Genomic DNA, 17,149 nt, shown 5'->3' on the forward strand with positions numbered 1-17,149 from the left:
CCTGTGGCAGAATCATTTCGATATTTGGCAAAACTAATACAATATTGTAAAGTTTAAAAATTAAATAAAATTTAAAAAAATTAAAAAGTAGTTTTTATACTCAAAAACTGGCAAATGGCTTAAAATGTATAATATATCTCAAAATAATTTTTAATTTTTAAAAATGAAAATTAATTTAATTTTTAATACTGAATAACATATACCAATAATATGATTATCATTTAAAAGTTTCAAAGACATAGTTACCACAGAGATACTGTACACATCCACAGTCACTCTGAAAGTTGTAGTCTATTGCAGTAAATTCTCCCTATCAGAAAGATATTATTATTATATGACTTACCAACATAGTTTATTGTATTACCATTGAAAAAATACACAATATAACATCTAATAAGTATCCTACCCCACAACCACATAGCAACTTCATAGTAAATATTTGATAGGAAACAAGCTTTGATTAACCCAGCAGTCATTTAATTAGTAGCCTAAGGAAAAAAACTCACAATAAGCAACATGATCATAGATCACACAGTCTGTCTAAACTTTAATTTCCTTATCTATTAAATGAGTGAAGATGGATAAGATGATCTTTATGGATTGTCCTAACTTTAAAATTATACTGCTTGACTCCGAGCTTCTAGTGGGCAATCCAAGATAAAGAGAATGCTTGCTAATCCTAGAAACTTCTCTTGAGGAAAATGTTCTTGATATGCTCTACAGAGGTGGTCCAGAACTCTGATGTATGCACAGAGCAACGCTGCTATAGCATATAAAACAAGAGCAGAAGAGTGAACGATTAATAACACAGGCTCAGGAACAATACCGCCCTTCTGCCAATCTTGCTCTGCTACTTACTAGCTGTGTGATCTAGGGCAGGTTACTTAACCAGTCTCCTCTTCACCTTCCTCATTTAAAAAATGGCGATAATAATACTGTCTGCCTCTTAGAACTGTTGAAAGAAACAAATGGATCAATATGTATAAGGGCTTCAAATAAGCTGATGTGCAGAAAGTGCTATAATCTTTTTCTCTCTCTCTGCTCTGCTCTCTGCTCAGTTATGTGTGACTCTGTGCAACCCCATGGACTAGATCCTGCCAGGCTCCTCTGTCCATGACATTTTCCAGGCAAGATACTAAGTAAATTGCTGTCACAAGCAACACTTAAACTTTTCTTTACTAGGAAAATTGTATTGGTTCTTCTCAAGTAGGACTCAGGCCTAAAGTTTCAAGAATGTATTTAAACATCAACTTTTCCTGGGTATCTTTAATTTTCATATGACAGTAAAAACACTAATTTGATTATCAACACAAAAAATAATTCAGATAAATTCATAGTAATATATAAAAGGCACTTCCTCCATAATTATTAATATTCTACTTTTTATAGTGCTTTATGGGTTGCAAAGTAATTTCATAAACATTAACACATTTGATGTTTTATGACTTTTAGTCATTATACAATTCCAGTGGGACTGGAAATAAAATATTAGAAATATACAGTTTAAAATAGTAATAAATCAAGCTCTCTCACTGCATACACTTTTCCAGAAGATTAGATAAGGAAGTAGGCTCTCACTAACTCTTTGAAGTCACTTACCTGTTTTTCAATAGTTAGAGCACAATGCCCAGACTGTCCTCTCAAGCTTAGGCTTAAATCTTCTCATCTTCCTTCCTAACTTGTTTCCTCTGAGATCTTAGTCACGGATTTGGTTACACTTTTATTCTCTTAAGTACCCAATGTCAATCAGAGGAAATAGCTCCTTCATTGTTCTACCAGTACTTAATATTAATCAAGTATGATAGTATTTTGTTTTTATTCTCAAGCAAGCATCCCTCTCCTTTACAGTTAGTAGGAAAGTCACCTCAAGATGTTTCCACTTTTCAGGGATTATGCATAGTGCTGCTATGAACACTGAAGCTCTGTGGCGACGTATGTTTTCATTTCTTATGGATGTATATCTACTAGTGGAATTGCTGAGTCATATGGTGGCTATATATTTAACCTTTTGAGTAATTACCAGACTGCTCCCAAAGCAGCTAGTTGTGTATTCCCACAGCAGAGCATGAGGGTTCCAATTTCTCCACATCCTTGCCAACATGTATTAATATCTGTCATTTCAGTGAGTATGAAGTGATCTCTCACTGTAGTTCTGATTTGCATTTGAAAAAGTGAAAGGGTTGGTCACTCCGTCGTGTCTGACTCTTTCAACTCCATGGACTGAGCTGCAAGCCTCCTCTGTCCATGGTATTCTCCAGGCAAGAATACTGGAGTGGGTAGCCACCCCCTTCTCCAAGGGATCTTTCTGATTCAGGGATCAAATTCTTTCCACATTACAGGCAGATTCTTTACCATCTGAGTTACTAACTAATAGTTAATGATTATTATTAGCTATTGTCCACTACATATTTTATTTGGACAAATGTCTGGTTATATCCATAAAATGGAATATTATTTAAGAGTGAAAAAGGAAATGAAGTACTGATACATGCTATAACACAGATGAATCTTGACAACCTTATGCTAAGTGAAAGGAATCACAAAAGACTACGTCTTATATGATTTCATTTACATGAAATATTAAGAATAAGAAAATCTATAGAGATAGAGAGTACATTGTGATTTCCTAGGTTGAGGGATTTTGAGGGACACAAGTAACTCCTAAGAGGTACAGAGTTTCTTGGGGCAGAGGATCAACTTTCTAAATTGATTGTACTGATGGTTGCACAATCTGTAAGGAAAATAAAAACCATTTAATTTCACACTCTAAATGGCTGAATTGTATGGTATGTGAATTATATTTCAATAAAGCTGTTACTAAAAAAGAAATATATTATTAAGTATTTGTTTCAGTGTCTTAGATAATGTACTTAAAAAAAAAAAAAAAAAACACTGTGCACTGTAGCCTGCCAGGCTTCTTTGTCCATGGCATTCTCCAGGCAAGAATACTGGAGTGGGTTGCCATTTCCTTCTTCAGGGGATCTTCCTGACCCAGGAATTGAACTGGGGTCTCCTGCATTGCAGGCAGATTCTTTATTGACTGAGCTATGAGGGAAGCCCAAACATGTCTTCTTTGATAGATAAGGCCAAAAATATATTATCTTTCTCAAGTCTTAGAGGCATATCATAGAGGTAAATATTTAAAGAAAAAAAAAAAGGACTTGCAAAGTGTCATATCCAATGGTTATCCATATAGTAAGTGTCCATCTAAAATAGTTAAATAAGTGATACCAGAGTTATAATTATTATTTCTATAAGTTACATTTTTGTAATTCCTAGAAGATTTGCACATTCATAGACAACTCCTAAGAAGGTACAGACAGCTAGTTACCTATTTATACCTCCTCCTCCTCTGAAACAAATGCACTGTTAGTACACTTTCTTAAAGACTCACTGGGAACACTTTCAATGTTGAGATAATATATTTTCAAAATTGTGCTTCATTTTAGACCAGTGAACTTATGTAGATTTAAGACTGGTAGATTCAGTCACCAGTGGAAAAAATAACATTGTGTGATCACTTACCAAGAACCAGACATCCTGGAATGTGACGTCAAATGGGCCTTAGGAAGCATCACTATGAACAAAGCTAGTGGAGGTGATGGAATTCCAGCTGAGCTATTCCAAATCCTGAAAGATCATGCTGTGAAAGTGCTGCACTCAATATGCCAGCAAATTTGGAAAACGCAGCAGTGGCCACAGGACTGGAAAAGGTCAGTTTTCATTCCAATCCCAAAGAAAGGCAATGCCAAAGAATGCTCAAACTACTGCACAACTGCACTCATCTCACATGCTAGCAAAGTGATGCTCAAAATTCTCCAAGCCAGGCTTCAACAGTACATGAACCATGAACTTCCAGATATTCAAGCTGGATTTAGAAAAGGCAGAGGAACCAGAGATAAAATTGCCAACATCTGTTGGATCATCAAAAAAGCAAGGGAGTTCCAGAAAAACATCTATTTCTGCTTTATTGACTATGCCAAAGCCTTTGACTGTGTGGATCACAATAAACTGTGGAAAATTCTTCAAGAGATGGGAATACCAGACCACCTGACCTGCCTCTTGAGAAACCTATATGCAGGTCAAGAAGCAACAGTTAGAACTGAACATGGAACAACAGACTGGTTCCAAATAGGAAAAGGAGTACATCAAGGCTGTATATTGTAACCCTGCTTATTTAACTTATATGCAGAGTACATCATGAGAAACACTGGGCAGGATGAAGCACAAGCTGGAATCAAGATTGCTAGGAGAAATATCCAGAGAAGGCAATGGCACCCCACTCCAGTACTCTTGCCTGGAAAATCCCATGGATGGAGGAGCCTGGTGGGCTGCAGTCCATGGGGTCGATAGAGTCGGACACGACTGAGCGACTTCATTTTCACTTTTCACTTTCATGCATTGGAGAAGGAAACGGCAACCCACTCCCGTGTTCTTGCCTGGAGAATCCCAGGGACGGGGGAGCCTGGTAGCTACCATCTATGGGGTCGCACAGAGTCAGACACGACTGAAGTGACTTAGCAGTAGCAGCAGTAGGAGAAATATCAATTACCTCAGATATGCAGATGACACCACACTTACGGCAGAAAGTGAAGAAGAACTAAACAGCCTCTTGATGAAGGTGAAAGAGGAGAGTAAAAAAGTTGGCTTAAAACTCAACATTCAGAAAACTAAAATCATGACGTCTGGTCCCATCACTTCATGGCAAATAGATGGGGAAACAAGGAAAAGAGTGGCAGACTTTATTTTTGGGCTCCAAAAGCACTGCAGATGGTGATTGCAGCCATGAAATTAAAAGATGTTTGCACCTTGGAAGGAAAGCTATGACCAACATAGACAGCATTTAAGAAGTAGAGACATTACTTTGCCAACAAAGGTCCATCTAATCAAAGCTACGGTTTTTCCAGTAATCATGTATGGATATGAGAGTTGGACTATAAAGAAAGCTGAGTGCCAAAGAATTGATGCTTTTGAACTGTGGTGTTGGAGAAGACTCTTGAGAGTCCCTTAGACTGTAAGGAGATCCAACCAGTCCATCCAAAAGGAAATCAATCCTGAGTATTCATTGGAAGGACTGATACTGAAGCTGAAACCCCAATACTTTGGCCACCTGATACGAAGAACTGATTCAATGGAAAAGACCCTGATCCTGGGAAAGACTGAAGGTGGGAGGAGAAGGGGAAGATGGATGATGAGATTGTTGGATGGCATCACTGACTCAATGGACATGAGTTTGAGTAAGCTCTGGGAGTTGGTAATGGACAGAGAAGCCTGGCATGCTGTAGTCCATGGGGTGGCAAAGAGTCAGACACAACTGAGCGATTGAACTGAACTGAACTTCCTATCTCTAGCAAAATATAAAGTTGACTGCTCCCTATATCAAAGCAGATTTCTTTTAATTCACTTAACTACAACTTAAAGAGAATAATTCCATTTACTCTGAGAAGAAATCAGAAATTAAAGAAATAAAGGAAGAAAAAATTGATTTATATTATATTAAAATGTAGTCAAAATATGTGCTCTTACCACTTCACAAGTTGGCATAACAAGATTTTCACAGCTACATTCTAAAAGGCAAAAATCAACATGTTTATATTGATCATAATATACTAATATAATGTAATAAGATTTTAAAATATAAATATTAGTTACCACAATGCCATGTTGGACAACATTGACCAGATACATTTTCTTTCACAAGATTCATATCTTCTGCACAGTTGAATAGAGGCATAGGACAAAGATTTGGCTCACACACTAAATTAAAAAAATAACATGGGTAAAGATTAATTTCATTTAAATGCTAGTTTTCACTAGCTATCATTCACTGCCATTACTGATATAGTGGGATCTCCCCAGAGCTGCCCACCCACCACCCATTTGCAATGTGTCGATTAGGACAGAACAAAGGACTCACAAGCAGATACAACAATACTAGTACAGCTAGGACATGCTCCTTTGCTCAGGAGCCCTGAGAAATGGCAGGGGCACAAGAAGAGAAAGGAATGAAAAGGGTACGGAATCACTTGGAAATCTGGAAAGTCTAGAATGAGGAGAAACGTCATAGCTAATCTATTTTGGGGAGGTACAAAATTGTCCAAGAAGCATGCTATATTTAATATGCTAGAAATCAACTAAGGTCTGATATAACCAAACGACTAACATGCACTGGCCTGAGGCTTCCCTGGTGATCCCGTGGTTAAGAATCTGCCTGACAATGCAGGGGACATGGGTTTGATGCCTGGTCTGAGACGATCGCATATGCCCTTGGGCAACTAAGCTTGAGCGTCAACTACTGAGCCCACACTTGAGAGCCCATGCGCCACAATGAATGTAGCCTACGTGCCTACAACCCATGCTCTGTAACAGAAGCCACCCCAATGGGAAGCCTGAGCACTGCACTGCAGAGCGGCCCTTGCTCACCACCACTAGAGAAAGCCCGCAGGCAGCAATGAAGACCAAATGCCTCCAAGACTAACTAAATCAAATAATTAAAAAGTAGCTTCAAAAAATTTTTAAAAGAGGCGCTGGACTTCTTAAATGCCAAACATATCTCAATATTTGTAATTAATTAAAATATACTTACCACAGTAATACTGAGGACAACAGAAGTGTGTAGTATTAAGATCCACAGTGAGAAATTCTCCGTCAGTACACAGTGGAACAGGTTCAGTGCAAGGTTTGCACACTAAAGATGAAACAAAAAGGCCAAGTCATGGCTGAGTTAAAAACAAGCTAGTTATAAGTTCAAATTACTGTACACATATAAAATCAAAATGAAGTACATTATATAAAACAAAACAGGAAACAAGGAAAACACGCATTTTAAAAACAGATCTCCTTATTTGGTCATAAAACAATACTATCTGAATGCATTATTTTATACTTTCCCAAGCACAGTGATATAAAAGAACCATCTTACCAGAAGTATAGGACATTGAGATTTCAGGAATAATTTGTTCTTACTGATGGATCTCAATCAGTGGTATTGATTGATACCATCAACTGATGGTATCTCAATGGATCAAAATACCATTGATTTACTAAAGTTTTCTTAATTCACTACTCTTGATTGCTCCAATTTATGGATGAACAATACAGTAGGCACATGTTCTTCTGAACCCTTAGTATCCTTCTTCCAACTTTGATAATAGATCAGATCAGATCAGATCAGTCGCTCAGTCGTGTCCGACTCTTTGCGACCCCATGAATCGCAGCATGCCAGGCCTCCCTGTCCATCACCAACTCCCGGAGTTCACTCCAACTCATGTCCATCGAGTCAGTGATGCCATCCAGCCATCTCATCCTCTGAAGTCCCCTTCTCCTCCTGCCCCCAATCCCTCCCAGCATCAGAGACTTTTCCAATGAGTCAACTCTTCGCATGAGGTGGCCAAAGTACTGGAGTTTCAGCTTTAGCATCATTCCTTCCAAAGAAATCCCAGGGCTGATCTCCTTCAGAATGGACTGGTTGGATCTCCTTGCAGTCCAAGGGACTCTCAAGAGTCTTCTCCAACACCACAGTTCAAAAGCATCAATTCTTCAGCACTCAGCCTTCTTCACAGTCCAACTCTCACATCCATACATGACCACAGGAAAAACCATAGCCTTGACTAGACGAACCTTTGTTGGCAAAGTAATGTCTCTGCTTTTGAATATGCTATCTAGGTTGGTCATAACCTTCCTTCCAAGGAGTAAGCGTCTTTTAATTTCATGGCTGCAGTCACCATCTGTAGTGATTTTGGAGCCCAGAAAAATAAAGTCTGACATTGTTTCCACTGTTTCCCCATCTATTTCCCATGAACTGGTGGGACCAGATGCCATGATCTTCGTTTTCTGAATGTTGAACTTAAAGCCAACTTTTTCACTCTCCACTTTCACTTTCATCAAGAGGCCTTTGAGTTCCTCTTCACTTTCTGCCATAAGGGTGGTGTCATCTGCATATCTGAGATTATTGATATTTCTTCCAGCAATCTTGATTCCAGCTTGTGTTTCTTCCAGTCCAGCATTTCTCATGATGTACTCTGCATATAAGTTAAATAAACAGGGTGACAATATACAGCCTTGACGAACTCCTTTTCCTATTTGGAACCAGTCTGTTGTTCCATGTTCAGTTCTAACTGTTGCTTCCTGACCTGAATACAAATTTCTCAAGAGGCAGATCAGGTGGTCTGGTATTCCCATCTCTTGAAGAATTTTCCACAGTTTATTGTGATCCAGACAGTCAAAGGATTTGACATAGTCAATAAAGCAGAAATAGATGTTTTTCTGGAACTCTCTTGCTTTTTCCATGATCCAGAGGCTGTTGGCAATTTGATCTCTGGTTCCTCTGCCTTTTCTAAAACCAGCTTGAACATCAGGAAGTTCACGGTTCACATATTGCTGAAGCCTGGCTTGGAGAATTTTGAGCATTACTTTACTAGCGTGTGAGATGAGTGCAATTGTGCAGTAGTTTGAGCACTCTTTGGCATTGCCTTTCTTTGGGATTGGAATGAAAACTGACCTTTTCCAGTCCTGTGGCCACTGCTGAGTTTTCCAAATTTGCTGGCATATTGAGTGCAGCAGTTTCACAGCATCATCTTTCAGGATTTGGAATAGCTCAACTGGAATTCCATCACCTCCACTAGCTTTGTTCGTAGTGATGCTTTCCAAGGCCCACTTGACTTCACATTCCAGGATGTCTGGCTCTAGGTCAGTGATCACACCATCATGATTATCTGAGTCGTGAAGATCTTTTTTGTACACTTCTTCTGTGTATTCTTGCCATCTCTTCTTATTATACTTTGATAATAACTCTCAATGAATTTGAGGAAATGCCCCACCCACACAGTCTTAGAGTGACTCTTAGTAAAGATGCCTCACTCTTATCAGTCTTTGTGTAGGAAAAACCCACTTTAGATGAGTCAGAATATCTTTCTATAGCCTTTGAGTCATAGAGGCACATCAAGACAGGAAATAAATGGATGTGGCTGACTCAGTCATTAGTGACTGCCACCTAGAGAAGCTGGTTTCTCTCCTTCACAGGGTTTGGCTGTTCTGCTTCATCTCAATCCTACAAAATCTTGATCCCCCAATTCTCCCAATAATTGGCTGTGTATAGGCTATGCAGCGGAGAAGGAAATGGCACCCCAATCCAGTACTCTTGCCTGGAAACTCCCATGGATGGAGGAGACTGGTAGGCTGCAGTCCATGGTTTCGCTAAGAGTCAGACACAACTGAGCGACTTCACTTTCACTTTTCACTTTCATGCATTGGAGAAGGAAACGGCAACCTACTCCAGTACTCTGGCCTGGAAAATCCTATGGATGGAGGAGCCTGGTAGGCTGCAGTCCATGGGGTCGCTAAGTGTCGGACACGACTGAGCAATTTCGGAAATAGCAACCCACTCCATTGTTCTTGCCTGGAGAATCCCAGGGACGGGGGAGCCTGGTGGGCTGCTGTCTATGGGGTCGCACAGAGTCAGACACGACTAAAGAGACTTAACAGCAGCAGCAGCAGCAGGCTATGTAGAATCAATCAGTTGTTGCCATTGCAGTCAAAGAAACTTAAATTATACAAAAAGAAGTGCTGTGATCTATATGGGTTTATCTGAAACCTACATTCATCACCAGTCTTTGATATGATAATTCCCCAACGGAATGGAAAAGAGAGAACTGTTTATTTTTGAAAGTCCAGTTATATACAGCACCAAATATAGTCATTTTCTAGACACCTTTCATTTCTCTTTCGAGATCACTGTGCTTACACATCCCGTACATATCCTATACAGCAGATGAAGTTTTAAAGAGTTACTCTGCTTAGTAGAGTCCTTTATTTACTTAGTTCTTCAGGAAAGTCAGGACTAAAACTTTTCTCTAAAAAGAACTATGTGCTAGCTTTATCTTTTAATTGATTATATTATCTTTGATTAGGTTTTGACTTATATACATAGTCTCTGTCAATAGGGAAAAGTAGTACTAATTGTAATAATTATCAATAATCATTTAAAATGCTATATCTTTTTTTCTACCACTCTAATTTAGTTGAATTTCATTTGGTTACCATGAGTTCCATGAAATTCACACCAAATAAGAGATTTTCCTTTGATCTTTCCTCTTCTTCCAAGAAATGATCTCACAAAACACTTACCACAGAGAGGAGAAAAGCAGCAAGTCTCTTCCTCTTGAACCTGAATCATGAATTGATCTTCTCTGCATTCTGGTATTGAAATTTTGGGGCATTTGAATGGGTCACATTCTGCAAAAATGCAAAGATATTTGGAAATTTATATAGAGTAAAATGAATAAATGAAATAGTGTGGTTCATTTCTCTTTGAATTTAGTAATAATTAGTTCATTTAAAAAATCTTAATCTTAGAAGAAATATATAGGCAATAGCAGGTTATTAATATAAAAAATAAGTATTTTACATAAAAATATATGTAAATAGACATTTAAAATATATATATACTTTATCTTAATCATATATACATGATTAATCATCTATATACATGTATATGTTTGTGTATATATATGTATATATACTGCTATAAAATCTCAGAAGAAATATATAGAAAATAGCAGATTTTTTATATTTAAAACATACAAATGTACACAGTTAAAATACATATTTCTACTAAAATTAAGATCTTTAAAATGAACTAATTATATTGATGCTTTTGAACTGTGGTGTTGGAGAAGACTCTTGAGAGTCCCTTGGACTGCAAGGAGATCCAACCAGTCCATCCTAAAGGAGATCAGTCCTGGGTGTTCATTGGAAGGACTGATGCTGAGACTGAAACTCTAATTCTTTGGCCACCTCATGTGAAGAGTTGACTCATTGGAAAAGACTCTGATGCTGGGAGGGATTGGGGGCAGGAGGAGAAGGGGACGACAGAGGATGAGATGGCTTGATAGCATCACCGACTCGATGGACGTGAATTTGAGTGAACTCCAGGAATTGGTGATGGACAGAGAGGCCTGGCGTGCTGCAATTCATGGGGTCACAAAGAGTCGGACACGACTGAACTGAACTGAACTGATAATCTATATAATAAATATAATTAAAGTTCATATACATACATATTTACAAAGAAGTCATAGGTTTAAAAATAAAACTACAAGACAGTTCTACAATCTGATAAATTTTTTTGTAGACACAAAAATGAGAACCTAATCCACTACTCTGAGTGAACAATGCATCTCACTTTTCCTAGTTCATCACTCACCACATTGGTACTGTGGACAGCAAGAAACGGGGCTATGGCCAACAACCAGTTTTTGACTATTTGTACATGTTGGAATGGCAGTTTCACACAAAGTCATGTCACATCCTGGAAATAATCAGAAATATAAAAAAATTATGTGCACAACTAAAATCCTGAGGTTCTAACTTAAAGAAAGAAAAGGATTCTCAATATGCATGTTTTTACACTGCAATTAAACCCATTCAGCTCACAGAATGGTCATATGTGAAAAGGCAGCAGATTTAAGGTTACTGATTGCTGTCTTTGACTCTTGGTTATCCTAAGTCAAAGACTCCCAGATCCTTTATCTTGTCATGTCTTTCAGACTGTTATTAATTTATAATAGCTAGAGTTTTGCATGTCTGTTTGCAAAATCAACAAAACTATAATGAGGTAAAAGTTGCTTTGAGAAAGTGTAAGTGACATTTATGGCAATAGTTACTTTAACCCTGTACATTTTTTTTTTAACACCAAGCATCATATATGCCCTGTTTTTTCTCAAAGAATATCAACATATTTTGTGGCATTAATAGACTGTAAGGCTTCAGCCTGCATACATACTGCAAACTTCCTTTGAACAGCAGGTCCACCTATCAACGAAGCCCAGGATGACTTCAGCTTCTCGTTCACAAACTGGCGAGGGCTGTTCATCGCACTCAGGTTCTATGGGAATGATGCTTCCATTCGCGAAACATTTGTACGGGGCACATTCGTCAGTGCCCCCATTCCAAACTTCACCAGCACTTCGAGGCTGGTCTTCACTATCAGTGCATGCTTAAAAAGACAGTCAATGTTATATCACTTAGAACTTGGGCACGAAAATAAATCAAGCTGCGATGTTTTGACTTCAGACTGTGACTTGGTCCATGGGCACAGGGAACCCGTCATGTTATCTACCTTTTCGCAGCTTCTTCTTTTTGTTCATCAACTGCTAGCTTACATTTTTCTTGAATGAACTTTTTGTAGTCCATGGAAAATATTTTTCCCTTCTACAACTGTCTGTAAATTTGCATGACCTCTTCTATAAATAAGATGATCTGCTAATTATTTTGTATTCAAGTCTCGCTAGTACAATTTATTTAGCTTAAACAAACTCAGTAACATAAATTTAAATTAGTTTTAAAATATTAACTATAAAAACTGAGTAGTATTAGAAAACAAGGTAGTCTCTAACCTCACATTAACATGTTTGTCATAGCACAATTCAAAAGATTCCAGCTTTAAAATCTACATGTGAAAAGTAGGCAGTCAAGCAAATATTGTTTAATGACTCTGGTCATTTTATTATAAACATTTTACTTAATGACAAATATAGCCCTCTAGTAATTCTTTAAGGATAATAAAGATAAATGAAGTGATCACCATATTCCAAGCTTCCAATGGACTTTTCTTTATTTACTACCAAACCAATCTCTCAGGTCCCTAAAAACAAATATAAGCATGCCTGTTTAGTCTCAAATTCTTCCACAAATATTTTCTCAATGGCAAATACAAACTTGTTTCTGAAACTATATATGCATTTGCTGCTGCTTGCCTTCCCCTTTAATTATAATCTTTACTTTTGACCATAACAAAGACCCCTGTGATAGATAAAAAGTGCTGTATGGCAATTTTCTCAATTTTGCACTTTTTCAAATCCACAACCACCATGGAGACTATGTGTCAAAATGGGTTGAAAATGAAAGCAGAAATACTCAATGTTTTCTCCCAGATACTAACACTTTCTGAAACTTCTTGAGTGCTTATTTTTCCCTAGGCACTGTTGTAAAATCCTTTCTATTTTTTTGTGTATCCTCGCACTAACCTTGTGGTATAAGTCCTATTACTTTCCACATTTTGCAGATGCACAACTTCAGGCTCATGTAAAGCAGAGTCATTAATACATGAAATAACTGGAATTTCAATTCAGTCCACATACTATTCTCTTCATTCTTAATTTGCCATATTCTTTTCCAGTTATTATAGGCATAAGTAGAAATAAAACATATTACCACTGAAGCCCCCAGTTTGGGCAACTTTGATTGAAATCATATTACAATCGAACAACATACTTGTTTCCTTTCCAACACTTGGGCGAACTTTAATTAATCCTTTCAGCACTTTTCTCCAAGATTTAAAAAAAGTCTTATTTGTTTATTTCCGGGGTCCCTAAGGTGTTGTTTTTACTTTTCTGCTTACCACATTCTTTCTCTGGAATACATTGAGTTGAATCTGGCCTGTGAAGAATGGTTCCATTTTTGCACACACAGTCTTCTCTTAAATTCAAACATGAAGAATGTCCATAGAACCATCTGTTCAGACATGTTCTTGCTTCACAAGGTCGCACACAGGGTTGATATTCCTTCCCCTCTGGACAAGTCAGAGCTAAGAATAACCGAGGACAGAATTTGCTAATGATAAAAGTGACCTATTTGAATTCTAGTAAGAGGAAGAAATGTCAGTTTTCTCTCTGAAAGTAAATTTTTGCACACTTTCAGCCTCTTCCAAATCCATTTTTCAGTATTACGTATCCATAAATTAGAAACAATCAATGAGTATTTTTGAGCATCTTCCAGGTGTCCAGCTAGTATTAAGTTACAGTAGGGAAAGTTCATCTGATTTATATCAAATAAATACTACCAACAGGCAGCCCAAGTTTGGCTGGCATAAATATAGAGTCAACTATTATGAAGTTATGGCTCTGTGCAGTGGGAGGAGATCCAACAGTCCACTCAGAATAAGCACAGAAATATGTTTTAACTATGCAACTCAACCAAGTCCTAAAAAAGAAAAATGCCGCATATTTAGGCTTAATCCTTCACTGTCAAAAGAATCTACTGTTGCTGCGCAGTTTCTAAACGATGTTTCAGAGAATTTGTCTTGCTTTTACATGATCTTAAAAAGTCATACTCACAAAAAAAATGAACATGCAGATGGCAGGGGTGTAAACCAGTAAGATATTAGTGGAGAAAAATTTCACAATCTAGTGATATTGAAGATGTCATATGTTCCCAGTGAATCAAGCAACCCCACTCTTGAATAGTGATTACCTTTGGGGGAAAATACCCTGATCCTGGGGAAAACTGAAGGAAGGAGGAGAAGGGGATGACAGAGGACAAGATGGTTGGATGGCATCACCGACTGGATGGACATGAGTCTGAGCAAGCTCCTGGAGTTGCTGATGGACAGGGAAGCCTGGCATGCTGCAGTTCATGGGGTCAGAAAGAGTCTGGCACAACTGAGCAACTGAACAACAACACCTGGGGCTGTGGGGAGAGGAGAGGACTGGGGAGAGCACACCAGGAGCTGCTTTATTTCCGAAGTGGAATCATGTAACTAGAGTCTCCAATATATTATTTTTCTATGTATTCTACTTGGGGAGGCAAGAGATGAAAATGTTTCACTGTTGAGTATGGTGCTGGCTGTAGTTTTGTCAAATATGGTCTTTATTCTGTTGAGCTGTGTTCCCTCTGTACGCAGCTTGTTGAGAGAGTTTTATCATCAGTGGATGCTGAATTTTGTCAAAAGCTTTTTTTTAAAAAAACTATTGAGATGATTTTTACTCTTCAGTTGGGTAATGTGGCTTATCACAATGATTGATTGCAGATACTGAACCATCACTGGCATCCCTAGGGGTAAATCCCTTCATCAGAATGCATGATTCTTTTAACGTTTTGTTGAGTTCAGTTTGCTACTGTTTTATTGAGGGCTTTTGTATCTATGTTCATCGTGATATTGAGCTGTAATTTTCTTTTCTTTGGTGTCTTTTTCTGGTTTTTGTTATCAGGGCACACTTCTCTCTGGTCTTTAGAGCTCTAGGAGTGCCCCCTACACAGCCTATGTGCACGCCTTAGCTGTGGCAGCGCCCACTACTGTGGGTGCCCTGGTAGGCCAGGCTGGCCCTTGGCCAGGAGGCTGCAATGCCACAGTGTCTGGGGGACACTGGAGGCTGGGGCAGGCTTTCTGCATGGTTGTCTGCAGATCCTGAAAGGCTTGAGGCTGGCTCTGGCTCACTGGAGGGCAGATAAGCTTCTGGAACTAACAGACAAGGGGAGGATTCCAAAACAGTCTTTTGCCAGTGCCAGTGTGATCACAGAATCAGCTCCCAAAATGGATGCTGTCAGCATCTCCACCCCCAGGGGAGTCCTAGGTGCCTCCTGCCTTTCCTGGAGGCTCTCCAACATCAGCAAGTCGTTCCTCCCCAGGGCCCTTTCAAACTACTTCCTCTGCTCTGGGACTGCGAGCACAGGCAATTTTTGCATTTGCTTTAAGGGCAGAGTCTCTATTTTCTATAGCTCTCCAGCTTTCTCAAGCATAAGCCCTACTGGTTTTCAAAGCCAGAAGTTCTGGGGACCCCTCTTCCTGGTGCAGAACTTCTAGGCTGGGGAGGCCAAAGTGGGGCTTAGACTTCTCACGTCTTAGGAAGGAGGTCTACAACTGTGTATACCTTCTGTGTGTGGGTCACAGACCAAGGGGTATGGGTCCTGACTATACTGTATCTCTGCCTCTCCCACCCATTCTGGTGTTGTTCTTTTCTTATCTCTTTATCTGTGAAATATCTTTTCGGCTAGTGTTCTGGTCAGTTGCATAGATAGTTCATCTGTAAGTGTAATTTTGGTACGTCTGTTGAAGGAGGGGAATTCGGGGTCTTGCTACTCCATCTTCTTGACCCTCCCCCTTATTTTAAATTTATACCAGGATAAAAACAGAAGTTGCTTAAGGGGGAGCGATGACCTCTAACTATAGTTTACATTTACATTCATTTTATTCTTACACAACTATTTTGTGATGAAAATAAAAAGAAAGATGTGAATGCAAAAAAACTGAAATGTTGGATTGTTAGAAAATACAGTTTGCAGCTGTGCTACTTACAGCAGTAATCAGGTGCTCTCCATGGGATACAAATGCCAAACTTGTTGCATACAGCCACATATGCAGAAAGGGCGTCACATTCATGGTTCCAAAAGTAGGTATAATTGATCCACATCTTTTCACAAAAGTCTCGTGGTGAAACCTAGAGACACATTGTGCCCTGGGATAAGTTATGTTATTTTAGGTATCTGATGACCTAAATCAAATCCCTTATGATTATACAGTGGAAGTGACAAATAGATTCAAGGGATTATGTCTGATAGACAGAGTGCCTGAAGAACTATGGACAGAGGTTCATGACATTGTACATGAGGTAGTGATCAAGACCATCCCCAAGAAAAAGAAATGCAAAAAGCAAAATAGTATACTGAGGAGGATTTACAAATAGCTCAGAGAAGAAGAGAAGCTAAATGCAAAAGAGAAAAGGAAAGATATATCCATTTGAATGCAGAGTTCCAAAGAATAGCAAAGAGAGATAAGAAAAGCTTCCTCAGTGATCAATGCAAAGAAATAGAGGAAAACAATAAAGTGGGAAAGACTAGAGATCTCTTCAAGAAAATTAGAGATACCAAGGGAACATTTCATGCAAAGATGGGCTCAGTAAAGAACTGAAATGGTACGGACCAAACAGAAGCAGAAGATATTAAGAAGAGGTGGCAAAAACACACAGAACTATACAAAAAAGATCTTTATGACCCAGATACCCATGATGATGTGATTAATCACCTAGAGTCAGACATCCTGGAATGTGAAGTCAAGTGGGCCTTAGAAAGCATCACTATGAACAAAGCTAGTGGAGGTGATGAAATTCCAGTTGAGCTACTTCAAATCCTGAAAGATGATGCTGTGAAAGTGTTGCACTCAACATACCAACAAATTTGGAAAACTTGGCAGTGGCCACAGGACTGGAAAAGATCAGTTTTCATTCCAGTCCCAAAGAAAGGCAATGCCAAAGAATGCTCAAACTACCACACAATTGCACTCATCTCACACTCTAGCAAAGTAATGCTCAAAATTCTCCAACCCAAGCTTCAATGTTATGTGAACCATGAACTTCAAGATGTTCAAGCTAGATTT

At 38.6% G+C, this 17,149-nt stretch overlaps 1 protein-coding gene across 1 annotated transcript in view; it reads right to left on the bottom strand.

Moving 5' to 3' along the window:
• The window catches only part of OTOGL (otogelin like), a 169,905-nt gene that overhangs the window by 14,605 nt on the left and 138,151 nt on the right, over nt 1-17,149 (bottom strand). Inside the window, exons 42-50 of the mRNA XM_070370120.1 lie at nt 16,073-16,214; nt 13,400-13,585; nt 11,783-11,995; nt 11,204-11,308; nt 10,126-10,233; nt 6,587-6,688; nt 5,653-5,757; nt 5,527-5,567; nt 247-310 (exon numbers count right to left, since the gene is read on the bottom strand). Of these exons, the coding sequence (XP_070226221.1) occupies nt 247-310; nt 5,527-5,567; nt 5,653-5,757; nt 6,587-6,688; nt 10,126-10,233; nt 11,204-11,308; nt 11,783-11,995; nt 13,400-13,585; nt 16,073-16,214 (1,066 nt within the window). The remainder of the gene's footprint in view (nt 1-246; nt 311-5,526; nt 5,568-5,652; nt 5,758-6,586; nt 6,689-10,125; nt 10,234-11,203; nt 11,309-11,782; nt 11,996-13,399; nt 13,586-16,072; nt 16,215-17,149) is intronic.

Source organism: Bos mutus, chromosome 5 (assembly GCF_027580195.1).
Source record: "Bos mutus isolate GX-2022 chromosome 5, NWIPB_WYAK_1.1, whole genome shotgun sequence".
NCBI lineage: Eukaryota > Metazoa > Chordata > Mammalia > Artiodactyla > Bovidae > Bos > Bos mutus.